This window comes from Marmota flaviventris, chromosome 19 (assembly GCF_047511675.1).
Source record: "Marmota flaviventris isolate mMarFla1 chromosome 19, mMarFla1.hap1, whole genome shotgun sequence".
Lineage (NCBI taxonomy): Eukaryota > Metazoa > Chordata > Mammalia > Rodentia > Sciuridae > Marmota > Marmota flaviventris.
In genome coordinates, this window is record NC_092516.1 from 30,441,908 (window position 1) to 30,457,447 (window position 15,540).

Genomic DNA, 15,540 nt, shown 5'->3' on the forward strand with positions numbered 1-15,540 from the left:
CTGGTGCTTGAGAGTTGGCTGCTGGCAGTCCTCACGCCCCTTAGGCCTCCTCAACCCTTTTTATCTACTTTAAGAGCGACAAGTGTCTCCTGAGGTTAGCTGAGCCACTCAGGTCACCGAATGGGAGTAACCAGGGATCCAAACCCAGGTCTGGTCAGGCTGAAACCATATGGGTATGGCAGGAAGGTAGGCGTTCTCCTGGACACCTGGGGAGCTGGAGGGAGGAAGTGGAGGTCTTAGCCTCAGTTCTATCCCCTTGGGTGGGTCACCTTTCAGCCCTCATATACTAAATGGACAGGGCTCAGCAAAAGGGATCTGCGGACTGCTGACCCTGGGTCTGTAGTCCAGCTTGTCCCAGGGCACCATGCATGTACCATTCAGCTCTCAGGGGCCCTTCTATGTGCTGCTGACTCTGGCACTTGGGCTGGGGAGTGGGGAGCCACTGGCTATGGGAAGACTTCCTGGGTCCCCAGGTGTTCAGCTCTGAGCACCATGGGGTTCAGGCTGCGTATGGCCTTGAGTTGGTGGAAGCTATTCCCAGGCCGGGGGTTCTCCCTGACTCCATGGGCTGAGGAAGCCCTCAGAGTTCCCCTCTCACTTCTATCTTGGAGAGCAAAGCATTCTGGTGCTTGGGACTAGGCTGTTGGCAGTATTCACGCCCCTTAGGTGTCCTCAACCCTTTTTATCTACTTCAAGAGCGATAAGTGTGAGACCCAAGCTTCCTGTGAGACCCCACAAGCCCTATAATGGCCCCACACTCCTGCCCCAGGTTTGGACAAGGTTCAGGGCTGCTGGGCCCTAACTGACTCTCTCCCTGCTAGATATCTCCCTACGAGGTCCTCCCTCTTAGGGACCTGTGAGGGACCTCTTCTGTAGCCCTTTCCTCTCTCCCTTGAACTCCCAGCCCTGGAGGGGCCACGGAACTCTCTGGGCCAGTGCTGAGGGCTTCCTGAAGGAAAAGATAACATCCTGTGGAGAAGGGCAAGCCTGACCACCTACTTCCCAGCAGTGTGGGACCGGGGGCTAGATAGGGCTTGGTCCAGGGAGGGCCACACAGAGCAGGCCTGGGCAGGGAGCTGGCCTCCTGGAAGAGGCTGTGGCTGGACTCAGCCTCTGGGCAGGCCTCCCTGAGCAGAGAGAGGCCGGCAGCCAGCACTGCCTGGGACCCCAACCCTGCTGAGCAGCTCCAAGGAAGGGATCCTGTGCAGGTGCCCCCATTAGCATTCACCTTGGCTGGGGGTTCAGGGCCACACTGCCCCTTGCCATAGGGAAACTGTCGTGCTCCTGGGAGACTTGCAGCTTATAGAGCACTCTTACCATTGTGAAGGCCTGAGGAGGCCCAGGCTGGCCCCTGGGCGGGACAGTTCAAGGGTAGCTGAGCTTGTGTTCAGTCTCTGCATCTGTGAAGGCCTTTCTGCCTGCCCAAGTGGCCACTCGGGAGCAGTGCCTGGTGCCCTGGTAATAGGGGAGGACCTGGAGGATGTGACTGTGGGGAGCTGAGGTAGGTCTCCCCAAACATTCCCCCTCCCCTGCCTCTGAAGTTCAGCTCAGTGGAAGAAGGCACCAGGGTCCCACCGCAGGCCACCCGGGGCATCTGACCTAGGGAGGCAGGTCAGACCATAGAGACCTGCTTCAGGTTGAAGCTCAGAAATTCCTGCTTCTGCCCTAGAGAACAGCCAGTGTGGTGGGGCTTGAGTTGGTCCATCCAGGGGGTCACAAACCCCCCAGTCCATCTTCCCAGACCCTCATATCTTTTATCTCAGCAAGGCCCGCAAGCCAGGAGACCCCTCCAGCCTCCATGCTGAGCCACTCTCCCCTTCTGGCTTCTAACTCCCAGAGGTTGAAAGTACCTCTAATCCCTTAGCCCCCCAAATAAGAAAAGGCCAGCCAAGACCAAGTCAGAGGAACCGCTTTATTGACAATTACTGACATCACCTGAAGGTGACATGTACAAAACAGGAAGTAACCTGGAGTGGGACTTTGTCACTACACATACCCACACCTGTGCCCACATGTGCACACACACTGACCACATCCGCAGCGAGGGGGGCCCTGGCTAGGTTTGTGAGACACTTATTAGAAGGTTAAGAATAAAACATGATGTGGAAAAAACAGCGGGTGCCTGAGACACAGACACGCAGCAGAAAGGGGTCCCCGAGGCCTGGGAAGGGAGGCCAAGCTGACCTGGAACCTCTCTCATCAAACTCCTGAGTACCCCTCCATGACCCTGGGCCCCAAAGAGTCAGGGGAAGGGCTGAGGTTGGGGCCAGTGCAGGGAGGCCTCTCTCCTGCCCAAGCATAGAGTCCATTCTCAACAGAGATAAAACTGCTGTGTGGAGTGGCCAGCAGGGACCCACGGGTGGCAGGTACCTGGGTTTGGCATGCAGTGTGAATGGGGAGCAATGCCCACTGGGACAGTCGCTGGTGGGGGTGCCCCATGTTCGGAGCTGCTGGGCAGAGGGTGGTGGGGGTATCAGGGAGGTGGAGACTGCACAGGGAGGTTTGGCTGGTGGCCTGTGGAGAAGGGAAGGAGGGTCAAATAGGGTTCCATTCCCAGGCCTAACTCCAGCCTCTCCTCCCAAGTCTCACCTGAGCTTCCCCCAAGTCTCACCTGAGTTCTCCTCTGGGCCCGGGCGCTGGAGAGGGGTGGCTGAAGCTGAGCGACAGACCTGGGAGGGAGAAGAGGGGTCAAAGGCAGAGTGTCACTAGCCCAGTGATGCGGGGACACAGCCTGGGCTGGTTCTCACCGATGCCTCTGCCGATGTATGAAGTGTAGGACGAAGATGCAGCCACACAGGAGGATCCCTGAGGCTCCAAAGATCCCGGCCAGGTCTGCCCGCAGAATGGGGGCTGGAGAGGGAGCCGGGAGCCCTGGAGACAGGGGTGTCAGATGGGCAGCCAGTGCCTAGGCCCTCCCTGTGCCACAGGCCTCTCCCCAGTCCCACCTTTGTCTCCACAGGCTTCCTGGGAGCCACTGGGGAAGGAAACGAACTTGCAGCAGAAAGTGGTGTTGGCCCAAGGGCTTCTGGCCGCTGACCCTTCCAGAGTGAGGAAGATGCTGCTTTTGGTTTCCCAGTGGGCCTGGCGGACAGGGGCCCAATACCTGATTCCAAATTCTGGGTACAACACAGCCAGACTGGTTCCTCCAGCACCATCAGGCCCCCCGCAGCTCACGGTCACCAGGGAGATGGAGCCAGACCCAAGGAACCCACAGCGGACAGTGAAGGTTGGGAGCTCAGTGGTCTCCATCTGGACTTGCACCCACACCTCTGGGGTCCCTGAGGAATAGGGACAGGAAGATCAGTGGACTGATCGCTGACCATGGTCCCTGCCCCACAGCCTCTGTATCTCTCTGGCTTTCCCACTCACCTGCAGAGATGCAGAGGGTCAGCAGTGCCCAGAGCAGGACCAGAGGCATGGGCCCAGCCTTGGGTCCCTGGCTGCCCAGGCTCTGGGGGCTGCAGGGATGACCCAGGTGATCCTCTTCTCATTGAAAGAAGTTTTCATGTTGTCAGCAGCCTGGGCGACAGGGGCTCCTCAGAGCCCAGCCCCACTTCCTTCTCCGATGCCTTCCTCCAGAAGTGGTTAACACTGGGTGATGGGTTCCCCCCTTACAGTGACAGTGACAGAGCTTCCTTTGTCCCCAAGAACTGTGCTTCCGTGAGAGGGGTGGGGTGGCTCAGATCCCATAATGGCACAGATGCTGGCTATGCCAGGCCCTCAGGGAGAGGGCAGTGGGGTGCTACAGGGGATGCTGAGCAGTAGCTCTTTCTTGGGGACAGAGGACACCTGGCTATTGATGATGAACAAGGCTCTGACCTGCCTAGATAAGGGGTAGGGAAAGCAGGAAAGCCAGTGGGGAGACCACCTAGGAGCCAGGCCCAGTGGCCCAAGGGCTTCTGGGCCAGTACACATCTGAGGTGGCTCCTGGATGCTCTGTTTGCCACTGTCCACATTTAAATCTGCTGCCCAGCTCACCCTCCTGAGCTTTTCAGCCCTGGCGCAGTTTCTGGATGCCCAAGGGCCGAACTTAACCTGTCCCACTTGGAGCTCCACCCCTTCTGCTGCTTTCTTTACAGTGCAGGGCGCCCAGCTTTCAACTGCTTGGACCCAAAGCATTGTCACCTGTGGCTCTTCTCATTTGTCTCCAACATGCCAGGACACTCATCTTCCCATCCTGATCAAATAGCTAACTCAAGCCATCTGCCCGGATGAGCACAAGTAATGTAGAATTAGCCCATCTCCCTGCATCTCCCGTGGCCTCCCGATAGCAAGCCCTCTTTGCAGTTGCCAGTGTGACCCTTGGGAACTCATGTCACACAGGCCACTGCCCTTCATAGCTCAGACTCTATATCATCCAGAGCCAAAGATTCGAAGGCCCTCCATGATCTGGTCCTGTTTCCCCCTTGCCTCCCCTCCCCTCGTACCTTACCAGCACACCTATGTTGTCGTCTGGAGGTGACATGAACATGCTGGCCCTTGGCCACAAGGGTGGATTGGGGGCAATGAGAGACCCCTTCTGGCCTCCACTTCTGTTTTCTCTTCCCACCAGGTGTTGCTTCAAATCCCTCTCCTGTGTGTGTTCTTTTACGAAAGCATGCTGACCAGGCTGTATATGCAGTGACAGGTGACTCTTTCCAGGGGTCATAAAGCTTTGTGTGCTGTGAACCTGAATCTAGGGCTGGCCCACACCTGGTCTGAGGACTGTTTTGTCCAGGTGTGGTGAGGATTAAAGAGACAGCCCTGTCCTGGGTCCCCTCTCTGAGGCTTGGCCCGTGTGTTCTAGATTCAACATTTTTAATCCTGTGGTGATGGCCATAAACCAATTTGGCCCTTGGGCAAACTCATCTCATCCTTAACCTGTGGCCCATTAACTGGCCTTCACAGGTGCCTCCAGACCAGTTGCCCCACTGTTCTGGTCTGGTCAGGCCAAAAGTACTCACCTGGCTCAGACCTGCTGTTACTACTTCTTGAAATTCTGAGCCCAGATGTCAGGGTTGAGACCTGGACAGAGGTGACCCACCTCAGCATGTCCCAGCCGTGTAGGTGTGGAGCATCTGGGGCATCTCTTGAGCTGCTGGCCTCAACCTCCCTTCTGGACACTCTTTCCCACCTGCTGGGATCCAGCCTACTTTGCACGACCTGGCTCCAGGAAGCTGTTTCAGCCTGAGTGCTTCCTTCTCCAAGCCCGTCACAGGAGGGCAGTCACTCACAGCCAGGCTCTCAGCAGCCCGGGGGGTCTTCACTGGTTGACTCTAAGACCTAGAGGAAGATTCTCTTTTGATCTCCACCTGCACAAAGTGCACAAGAAGAGCTCAGAACTTACTGATGGGGTTTAAAGTCATGGCAGGAAGCCAATGACCCGCCAACATTCTCAGTTTTGAAATTTCAATCTTGGAAGCCATGTTGTTCCTTCAGTAAGTTTTCACTGTGTAAGATTCAAACAAGATAAAATAGGAGGTTTCTCCATAAGCTCTATGGAGAGCTTAGTAAGTGCCCTTATTTGGGGGTGGCATAAAACAGCTGCAAATCATGTTAGGTGGAATGCCAGACGCCAGCAAACCATTTATTAACCAGGCTCTTGCCTAACCATTTCAAAATGTCACCTCTATCAGAAAATGAGTTCTTACAAACAGTCTATTTTGGCTTCTCTTTCTTAATCTCGCCATTGACTTGCTCATTCCTGTTTTAATACCACCTAGTCCTCAATGGTCCTCACTAGAATATTCTATGTTTTGATGTTTGTGATGGTAACAGCAGGTCTGAGCCAGGTGAGTACTTTTGGCCTGAGGGCTCATGGTCTCAGAACTTCTTGTCTATTCCTGAACATTCTCCAGAATTTTAACTCCAGAAACACAAAAGGTACTTAGCCAAACAATGTAAGCAAGCCCCATGTCATCAGGTTGGCATTCCTGCCTCCCCACCTCGTGGCCCACAGTACAGGCAAAATGACACTGACTACCTCTTGCCCAGACATTTCTTGGTGAAATCCTTGCAGCCACAGTCTGAGGCCTACTGCGGTGAAACAGGCTTGGGCTCAGTGTGTAGAGTTAGGCCATGAATGTTAGAAATGGCCACTACTCCAGGCAGAGCTGCACATACACAGGCCAAGCAGCTTAACCTCTCAAAGATGCACAATCTCAGCAGGGAGGATGCTGTCTGCTTCACAGTGTGCTTGAGAGGACTGAGTAGGTCACTGTAGGTGGACCCTGCCCAGCCTGGCTCAGCCCTCAGGGAAGGCTTCTGTATGAGACATTCCTTGAGTTCAGCCCATTCTCTCCAAGATACTGGGGTGAGTTTTCTTTGTGGCTTGTGTGGAAGACATGACAATACACAACTTCATCTTTATTGCACCTTCCCAACAGATCAAAGCCAGTATTGTTTTGTGGGGGGCAGTATTGGAGATTAAACCCAGGTGTTTTCCCACTGAGTTATATCCCTGGTCCTTTTTATTTTTCATTGTTACCTTGGGTCTTGCTACATTGCTGAGGCTGGCCTTGAACTTTTGATCTGCTTGCCTCAGACTCTCAAGTTGCTCAGATTACAGAAGCGTGTCACCATGTCTGGTCCCTTCCTTCTTAAAACTTTTGAAACAGGATGTTTCTGAAGTAATCATCAGTTGTGCTTTTCCCTAGTATTTCTTCTTCCTTTGCTTCCTCTCAACAGAGCTCTCTCTGAGGAAGATGCCTTGGCTTCTGCAGGGTTGTGACAGGTTGGAAGTGAGTGTTGACTAGTCCGGCTTTTTGTTCAAAGGCCTGACATCCTCCAGGAATCTCGGAGAAGACAGGGAAGAGAGGGCAGGTGGGGAAGCCGTGGCTGGGGCAGCTCTGAGTTCAGGAGGGCAGACTGGGAGCCATTAAGGACTGTGGAGAGGCAGGGCTGCTGTGGGGAGGCTGGGCAGATTCTTGTGGCCACATCTGGCAAAGGAACAGCGAGGGCGCAGGCTGTGTGGGCAGAGGACCAGAGGCTGCTTCCCTCCCCCACATGCCTTGGCATTTGACACCACCTTAGGAAAAAGGATGGAAGCTGGAAGAATCGGGAGTTAATTTTTCTACCATCTGGGCAGGAGAACAGCTTGAAATTATAGAGGAAAATAGTTTTCATTTCTGCTCATCTGAGCTTGTAGTTTGAAATTCATAACAGCTACATTTATTTTTGCCTGTTTTACATGCTGTGAAAAGATCACGTTTTCCATCTTATATTTGTAATTACATTTTACCTTTTATTAAAGTAACATAAGTAAGAGTTAATAGCCGAGTGTGTATTACATGCTTAAGTCTATTCTGAGTGGTTCATGCTTTAACAAACACTTTATGAGGGACATGGCTTGCCCAGGGCCAAAAACCACTGATAAAATTTTTAGCTCCAGAACCCACATTAACCACTCTGCTGAGCTGCTTGTCCCACAGAGTTAAAAATTAAAAACTGATCTACAAGGTTGTGTCAATAAACAGCAGTCTTCAGTCCCAGAGTGAAGCTGGGACATGAACTGTGCCTCTCCATCACTAGGTCAGGCTACCTCCCTAGGCTCTGATAGGGAGGCTACTGCACTAACAGGGACAGTTTTGTGGCTTTCACACACATCATTTGACCTCTTCATTGGTTCTAATCTGCTGAGGTGAACTAAACGCAGTTGCCTTCAAGTTTCCCTGGAGCCTGGGCTCCCCTTTGTCTTTGCCAAGTTTTCCACTCCTCTCCTGTGTTCCGTGTTCCTTCCTGACCTCAGCTCTTTGGTGCTATTTCTCTATGCTGCCCTAGTTTGGCAACACTAAGGGTCGGCCACTAGTGAGTCTGCTCTAGAGGCTGGTTTTGTGAATCCTTCTGGGACTGCATTATTTCATCCTGTCTCCAGGGCAGGATCTAAAGAGTTCATCAAGGGAGACTTCAAAACGTCTGTGTGTGAAAAGAAACCTTTCCCTTCTGGCCACTGCCTCTTCTCTCATGATCAAGGCATACATTCTCCTTTTATCCTATGACTCCTGGGCCAGCGATCCTGGGGTTCAAAGATGGGGATGCATTACAAAGTCTTGCATGCCAAAAACTTCCTCAGCCATCCAGAAAAAAACATCTCTTCATGTTGTAATTCAGGTAATACCAACAACTCACCTCTGGCGGAGCTCATCACAACAGACACAGGTTAAAGAAGATAATTATTACCCAGTATTGGAATAATAGAATGTGACATGCAGCAGGCCAGCCCCTGGAAAACCATTGCTTGGCGTCACTCATCACTCATTACGCCATGAGAGATCTGCATTGCCTCCTGAGCTGGCGGGTCAAGTGTGGCCTGGGCCTGACTGTCCCAGCCAGCAGGGGGCAACAATGAACTTGGCAAGTTGGGCTGAGACCCAGGTGGTAACACCCACGGCTGTGCAGGAGAAATGCTCAATTCTAACTTAAGAAAAAAACACAATGAAGTTAAGTTTCATAACTATTTAGTGACACTGTGCCCTCACTGGAAGGATCATGGTTCATCTCTAGTAAGATCAAAATCCTGAGGGAAGAGAGGCAAACCCACAGCCCATAACCAGACTCTGACTTCCATGCCACAGATGTACTGGCTTTGAGATACCAAACATGTTTCCCCTGTAAGAATGCTGCTATTTGCACTTGGAAATCACTTATCTAACCTATTTGTGAGTTTCCCAAATGAAGGCTTTTAGTGGGCTTTGAACTTCTCTATTGAAGTGGTAAATATAAAGAGGCACCTATCCCCTGTGGGGTTATCTTGAGAGGCAATCTGGAGCTTTCAATTGGAATTTCAGAAAGTGCTAAACTATAATTTAAAAATGTTTCTCACTTTGCTTTCAGGAAAACATATTTTAGAGCAAAAATATATTTTGTACTATTAACTAATAAATATTTTAAAGACATTTACTTCATTAACTCACCCAATATATTTCAAATGGGTATTATAATGTACAAAATAAGGAGCAAATGTTCTTTTAGGTCAAATTTGTAATAAAGATTCCTAAATTTTTGGAGTCATGGAACTCAAGTTCTGTTCCCATTACCATGGCAACACAACAAACCCCATTAGACTCAGTAGTGTAAACAATCACCTTCTTACTGGGCTCGTGGATTTTGTGCTCAGAAACTTGGAAAGGACACAGGAAAGATGGCTTAGCTGGGGAAACTTCAAAGGCTGTGGCTGGAATCATAATCCATGTCTGGCAGCTGATGATGGATGTCGGGTAGAACCTCAGCGAGGGCTGCTGGAGCACTTGCACATGGCCTCGGCCTCATCACATGGCCACGTGGCTTCTCACAGAATGGTGGCTAGGATTGAAGACTGATCATTGGAGGAAACAGGAAGTAGAAACTACCAGTTTCTTTAAAATTTGAGCCCACAAACTGGCACAGCATCATTCCCACCGTATTCTGTTAGCTGAGCAACCACAGAGCCCATACTAGATCCAACCAAAGAAGAGTATCAGAGGGTTTGGGGAGCATGGTATAAAACTTGGGCAGATTCTGAGGTTGGGGCTCAATCCACCACCTTGGGCTGTCTGGCTGCATAAGGATGTCGTTTTACAAAGCCTCCAAGTTTCTCTTTTAACCTCTGAAGTGCCTTAGCTTGGCTGGTATTTAAATTCCTCAGGAATTTCCCCTCCTGGGTTGACCTCCATGTCTTCCCAGGAAAACCAAGATCCCAGGAAAGGCCCCTCCTCCTGAAGCTGTTCCACTTGGACAGAGGCCTAGCTCTCCAGTGGGTTAGCTGCCCCAGGGCACTGCCAGGCTCTTTCTAAGATTCATACCCAAGTTCTAGCTTTTACCTGGGAGTGTGTGGCAGGAAAGGGAGTGACGAAGGGGAAGGATGAAAAAATGGTTGGGCTGAGAGGCCCCATCATCAGAAATCAGGTTTTTTGTTTTCCCCTGTACAGCCACTGGCTGGTTGGTTGTGTCCAGCTTGGAGGACCACAGTGAGAATCTGTAACTAAAGAGCCCTCTGGGATTAGGAAGGACTGAAATTGTATCTAAAAGGAGAGGAGGAAGGGTTCCTCAAACCACAAAAGCCAGCCGTAAAACCAAAGCGACCCACATCTTCATATATGCAATTGACTGTCAAAGGGAAGAGAAGAGAGGTCCTGTGCTGTTGAGAGGCAGAACAAGAACCAGCAAGTCTGTGTTCCAGGGAGGCAGTTCCTGAGGCTATTTTGTGGCAATCTAGGTGAGAGACACTGATGGCAGTGAGAACAGACCAGAGATACACTTTGGAGAACATGTGACTTTGCAGAAGAACTGGCTGGGGAAGGTGAGGGAAGAAGGTGGTGTCCAGGACTTGCATTTGGGGTTGGGCATTTACAGTAACTTCTCAGTTTCCTCCTCACTCTTAGCTACTCTGATTCTACAAAATTCCAAATTATGGCAGGTGTCTCTGGGATGAGGAGATGAAATTATCCTGTAAAGAACCCCTGGGTGAAGGCTGCCAACATACACGGCTGGGCTGAGGCTGGGCCTCAGGGGGAATGACAGGCAGTTTCACAAGGTCCCCACCCTGTCTGCTTATCAGCATCATCTTCTTTCACCTTAGATTAAACTGCTGCTACCAGCTCAACCGCTCAATCACTCCCTATGGCTCTGCCCACCACTGTCTGTCTCTCAGTAACTGAGCAATACATCCTTGAGAGCCTGTAGACCGAGCACATGGGGTGAGGGGTGACACACCTACACACAGGCCATGGCACCAGGCATCCAAAGAACCTGACCCTCCATCACTGTGACAATCTCAGGTCACACCTAGGAACTTGCTGATTCAAACACATTTATTGAGTTCATCACCAAGGCTCAGGAGTCTGGGGTAGGAGTCCCAACAGGAAAACCAGGGACTGGTTAAATGCATGGAGGCAGTACCTCTCCACTGCAGAGTTGACACCTCCCTCCCCACTCCAAATAGAAAATGGACAGAGCCATGGTGCATTAGGGAGGACAGGGGCTCATGGCTTCTCTACCCATCACCATCAGGAAAGGTAGGTGAGAAAGGCAAGGCCAACTCTCCAAAGGCCAGGGCTGGAGCCTGAGAGGCTTTATTTTGTTTCTTTCTCCTTTTCCAAGTGGTCATGTGCTTCAGGTGGGGAAGATGGAGATGGGGAGAGGCCCATTGTCCTGTCAGAAATCCTGTAAGGAGAAGGATAAAAGGACACGTGAAGTCACAGCAATAGACCAAAGTGCAACCAGAAGGCTGCATCCTCAGCTAAAAATTCTAACTTCCCCTCCTAAAGCTCCAGAGACAGCCAAAGTGCTGCTCGAGGGCACACTAGCTCTGCTCTGGGTATACCTACCTCAATGTTCAGCTCTGTAGTGTCTAAGAGGTCCAGCCTGGGCTCACTGGAGGAAGAGTGGTCCCCAGGTTGCTAGAGGAAATGGAGTCAAAAGTCAGAAAGGACTTTCCCCATTCCTACCCATCATGTGGAACCAGTTCCTTTTTCAGGCTCAAAAGGACAGCACAAGGGACCACACACCAGGCATGACAGAAGTGCCTTCTCTCCTGGCCTACTGAGCCCCTTAAGAGCCTTCAGCTTTGGAACCAGAGAATGGAAGTCTCTGAAAGAGACCTTGCTTGCTGGTCTTTGGTATGGAGTGTCACTGTCTGGAGCATGAACAGCCTCCTTTCCCCTGCTCTCCTCTACTATTCTGTTTTTTCCCTTCCCCAGAGGAGAGAACAAGAGAATGACAGCAGAAGACACACATGGCTTAGTCTGGGATGATGTCCCCCTCAAATCTATAACCCACAGTTCTAGGTATGAGGAGGTAAATGCCTTTGGGAGGCATTTAGGCCACAGGCCAGAGCCCTTGTGATGCACATAGTGCCTTTATTAGAAGCAGCAGCTGGAGAGCTGGCTTGCTCCTTCCCCCATGTGAGGACACCAGTAGTTTCACCAGAAACCACTGTGCTTATTAACCTGAGCTTTGACTTCCAGCCTCCAGAGCTGTGAGAAATAAATGCTGTCTAGAAGCCACCAGTCTATGGTGCTCTGTTAGGGTAGCCTGAACTAAGACACAGCCCTTTGTTCTCTACAAGGTGCTTGTACTTTGTAGTTTGTGTAACTGAGGAAATGGAGGGTGAGAGGGGGCAACAAACTAACTTGCCATGGAACTGAGGGCTGGAGCTCAGGTCCCTTGAGCTCCCAGATCTTTCACTCTAGACTGGAACACTTCTCCTGGGGAAGTGGGTGGCCAGGGCAGAGAAGGGACTGTGGAAGGACAGGGATGGGGCAGACCTCTTAGCAGAGGAGGGAGGAGGGGTATGGCTGTGTCAGGGAGAATTACCAAATGGGCTGCAAGGGTAGCCTGATGACCTTCCACCCTGGCTCTAGGGCTCCTTCCAATTCTTAGAAGGTTCAGAGGCAATAATACTTATTTGGGGACAGAAAGGGAAGTGCTATTCCAACCCTTTTTGCCATTTTTAACCCACTCTGCTACTAGGATATTTTGTTTAAACTTTGAGTCAGGGTCTTGCTAAATTGCTGAGGCTGGCCTTGAACTTGCAATCCTACTGCCTCAGGCTCCAGAGAAGAAGTTATTACAGGCATGCACCACCAAGCCTGGCTCCTCATTTCTTTAATAAAAGCAGTCTGCAGTAATAATCCTTCCTTCCTTTTCTCAATGTTTCTTTCAGAAAGTCCTAAGCAAAATTCAGAGCCAAAGGTATCCACAGGGCCAAGAAGAGAATCCCTGTGCTCCTCCCACTAACTGGCCTGAAGTTCTGGAGGAGGGGAAGGCTGGGTTCACTCACCTTGTCAATATCCTGCCATTCTTCACTTGATTCATCCAGAATTTCTAGCTCTTCTTCTTCATCCTCTTCCATAAGGCTGAGTCTGACAACAGTGACAGAGAGAGGGGGTTTTCAAACTGTTCTTTAAGGGCCCCTGAGAATTTCTCAAAGGCATCCAAGAAGTGGGGCTCCCGGTTCTCACCCCTGCTTCCGTGGAAGCAGTTCTTTAAGTTCTGGGCTTTCACACTATGCTGGAAGGAAGTATTGTGGGGTTAAGGCAAGTCCAAAAAGAACTGGCAGAAAAACACTGGCCAAGATGAGAATCCCCTCAGAGTGGGTGACAGATGTGAAGCAAAGATGGAATTGGATGAGGAAAGCTCACCGAGTTAGCTGGTTGCCATGATCAAGGCCTGAAGGATTGTTCGGAGTCTGGAAATACTGTGTACCCAAGAACCTTGACCTTTGGGGGCCTGAGAGGGGCCGGCTGTCAAGAATGAAGCAGGATCAGTGACAGGATAAAAGTAAAGGGTAAAACAAGGAGGCTGGGTGGCTGGCATCAAAGGGGAGAAAAGCTTAAGAGTATGGGGGGAGACATTTTAAAATTAAAAAGAAAATAAAAGGACAAGCCTTTGAGAAGCACCCAAGGTGCCAAGTGGAGGGCACCCTGAGGGGGGACACACAGAAACTCCAAAAAGCAGCCAGCCTGTTGCTCCCCTGGCTCACTCATGGGTGAAGTCTGATGCTGAGCTGCCTTCTTCCATCTCTCCCAGCTCCTCCAGCAGAGGCCTGCTCTTCACAGTGGTGGAGGTGAGGATGGGTGTGTGCAAGAGGCTAGGCAGCTGCAGGCTCTCTTCCTGGGATGAGGAGACATCCTCTCTGTGAGGCTGTTTCACTTTCTCAAGACCTGCCCAGGATTTAATAAGGGAAAGTTAGGAAGAGAATGGAAAACCTATTATGATTCATTCTGTTTCATCTCAAAAATGAACAGAGTCCCGCTGTCCTTTGTGTAACAGTATAAAGCTTGTAGGGTTGTATCTAGGCTTTGTCCAAGAAAAGTTTACTACACAGCTTAGAAAACCAAGATGGAAAGATATAAATATACATTTCATAGATAAACAATTAACTCATCAAGATGAATGTGGGAGAGAGTTGGGTCTGCCAAGATTGAGAGGCCGAAGTTAAGCAACAAAGATCATCTGAGATCCTATTCGTTCCAGATTTCTGTGGTCAGAAAGAGCTTAAAATGGCAACAGAGTTTGGGATCAGAGGCCAGAGTGGATGTGTGAGGGCCAGGGAGGAATAGGAAAATGGGAGACAAGATTTTTGGGGGCTGGGGATGTGGCTCAAGCGGTAGCGCGCTCGCCTGGCATGCACGGGGCGCTGGGATCGATCCTCAGCACCACATAAAAATAAAATAAAGATGTGTGTCCACTGAAAACTGAAAAATAAATATTAAAAAATTCTCTCTCTTCCCCCTCTCTTCTCTCTTTAAAAAAAAAAAAAGATTTTCTGAAAGCCTGAAGAAAGGAGGGTGGGGACGAGCAGGCGGGAGGGGGATGGAGGGAGACGGACAGAGAGACACAGACACACACACATGGAAATAGAGAGATATATAAATAGATATGACTACAATATCAGTGTAGTTCTGACAGAAAGGCTGAGTGGAGGACCCCTCCCATGAAGACTGCAGATGATGGACAGATTTTACCAGCGGTTTCCATTGCCTGAGAAAACTCAGGTGATGCTATTTTAAATTTCCAGTCAATGGACATTAATGTTTGTCAATGGTAAATGTCCACCCGCCCCCACTTACTCTCCTCCACAGCCAAGTTTGTACACTGAAACTTAACAACTCAGTGTGAGCTGCCACTGGTTCACTTGAAGGGCTGTAGAAAATAGAGCCACATCCATGAACCTGTACTCAGAGAGGAAACTTTGGGCCTTCCTGCAGATCCTCCTAAGCTCCCCAACCTACTTATGGTATAAAGGTTTCTACTCTTCTCCATTTCACTGGTTTCCTTAGTCCTTCAGGTTCATGCCTATAAATATCACCTAGTCTCTGCCAACTTCCAACAGACCCTAGCTGTTAGCCCTCCCTTGAACTCCAACTTCTGATCTCCAACTGTCTGCCACACATCTGCACCTGGACGCACCAAAGTCCTGACGTTTCCCCACAAACTGCTCCATTCACAGTGTTCTCTTGCTCAGAGAATATCAATTCCATCCTTCCTAGTCCTTGGAGTCATTCCCAACTCCCCTTTTTATTTTATATCCAACATCTAACTTGTCAGGGAATTCTATCAGATATTCCTTAGTAATACTTCCAGAACCCATCACTCCTCGCTGCCTCCCCCATCCCCTGGTCTGGGCACTCTCCTCAAGTGGGGCAACTTTTCTAACAGCCTTCTTTCTTCTTGCTTGTCCCTCTACCATCAGTTAAGGGTCCCTGGTAGAAACAGACCATATGTTCTTCCAGTGGTTTCCTGATGCACTCAAAGTAAATACCGAAGTCCTTAGTCTGCCATATACCCCTAGGCTCCTGTGACCTCTTTGGTTGAAAATCCTATATACTCTGCATTCTAGCCATAGTGGTCTTCTCTGCTATTCCTTGAACACACCGGGAGCATTCCCTTTCATGGCCTTTGGACTGGCTGCTCCCTATTATTTTGATATACTTTAGGAACCCTCCTTCACTTCTGCTAAAAAAAAAAAAAAATGAATTAGGAGGCCATTAGATGGAGACGGTTTCAGTGCCTTGGATTTCCACACAGGCAAATCAGAACCCAATTCAGAGTAAATGTGCATAATTTAGGAGATCAAAACTT

General features: G+C 50.3%; 2 protein-coding genes across 2 annotated transcripts in view; both read right to left on the minus strand.

Annotated features, from left to right (window-relative positions):
* Positions 1-1,898: 1,898 nt before the first annotated feature.
* Pvrig (PVR related immunoglobulin domain containing) lies at positions 1,899-3,678 on the minus strand. Its single transcript, XM_027952968.3, has 5 exons — positions 3,370-3,678; positions 2,946-3,278; positions 2,748-2,871; positions 2,612-2,669; positions 1,899-2,514 (listed from the first exon to the last, which is right to left on the minus strand). The coding sequence occupies exons 1-5, from the start codon at positions 3,416-3,418 to the stop codon at positions 2,200-2,202; spliced, it is 879 nt and encodes a 292-aa protein (XP_027808769.1). The 5' UTR covers positions 3,419-3,678; the 3' UTR covers positions 1,899-2,199.
* A 7,070-nt stretch (positions 3,679-10,748) lies between these two features.
* Positions 10,749-15,540, minus strand: part of Stag3 (STAG3 cohesin complex component) — a 28,376-nt gene continuing 23,584 nt past the window's right edge. The window contains exons 30-34 of the mRNA XM_027952947.2: positions 13,439-13,619; positions 13,098-13,199; positions 12,737-12,818; positions 11,283-11,354; positions 10,749-11,118 (exon numbers count right to left, since the gene is read on the minus strand). Coding sequence (XP_027808748.2) covers positions 11,110-11,118; positions 11,283-11,354; positions 12,737-12,818; positions 13,098-13,199; positions 13,439-13,619 — 446 coding nt within the window. The 3' untranslated portion in view covers positions 10,749-11,109. The remainder of the gene's footprint in view (positions 11,119-11,282; positions 11,355-12,736; positions 12,819-13,097; positions 13,200-13,438; positions 13,620-15,540) is intronic.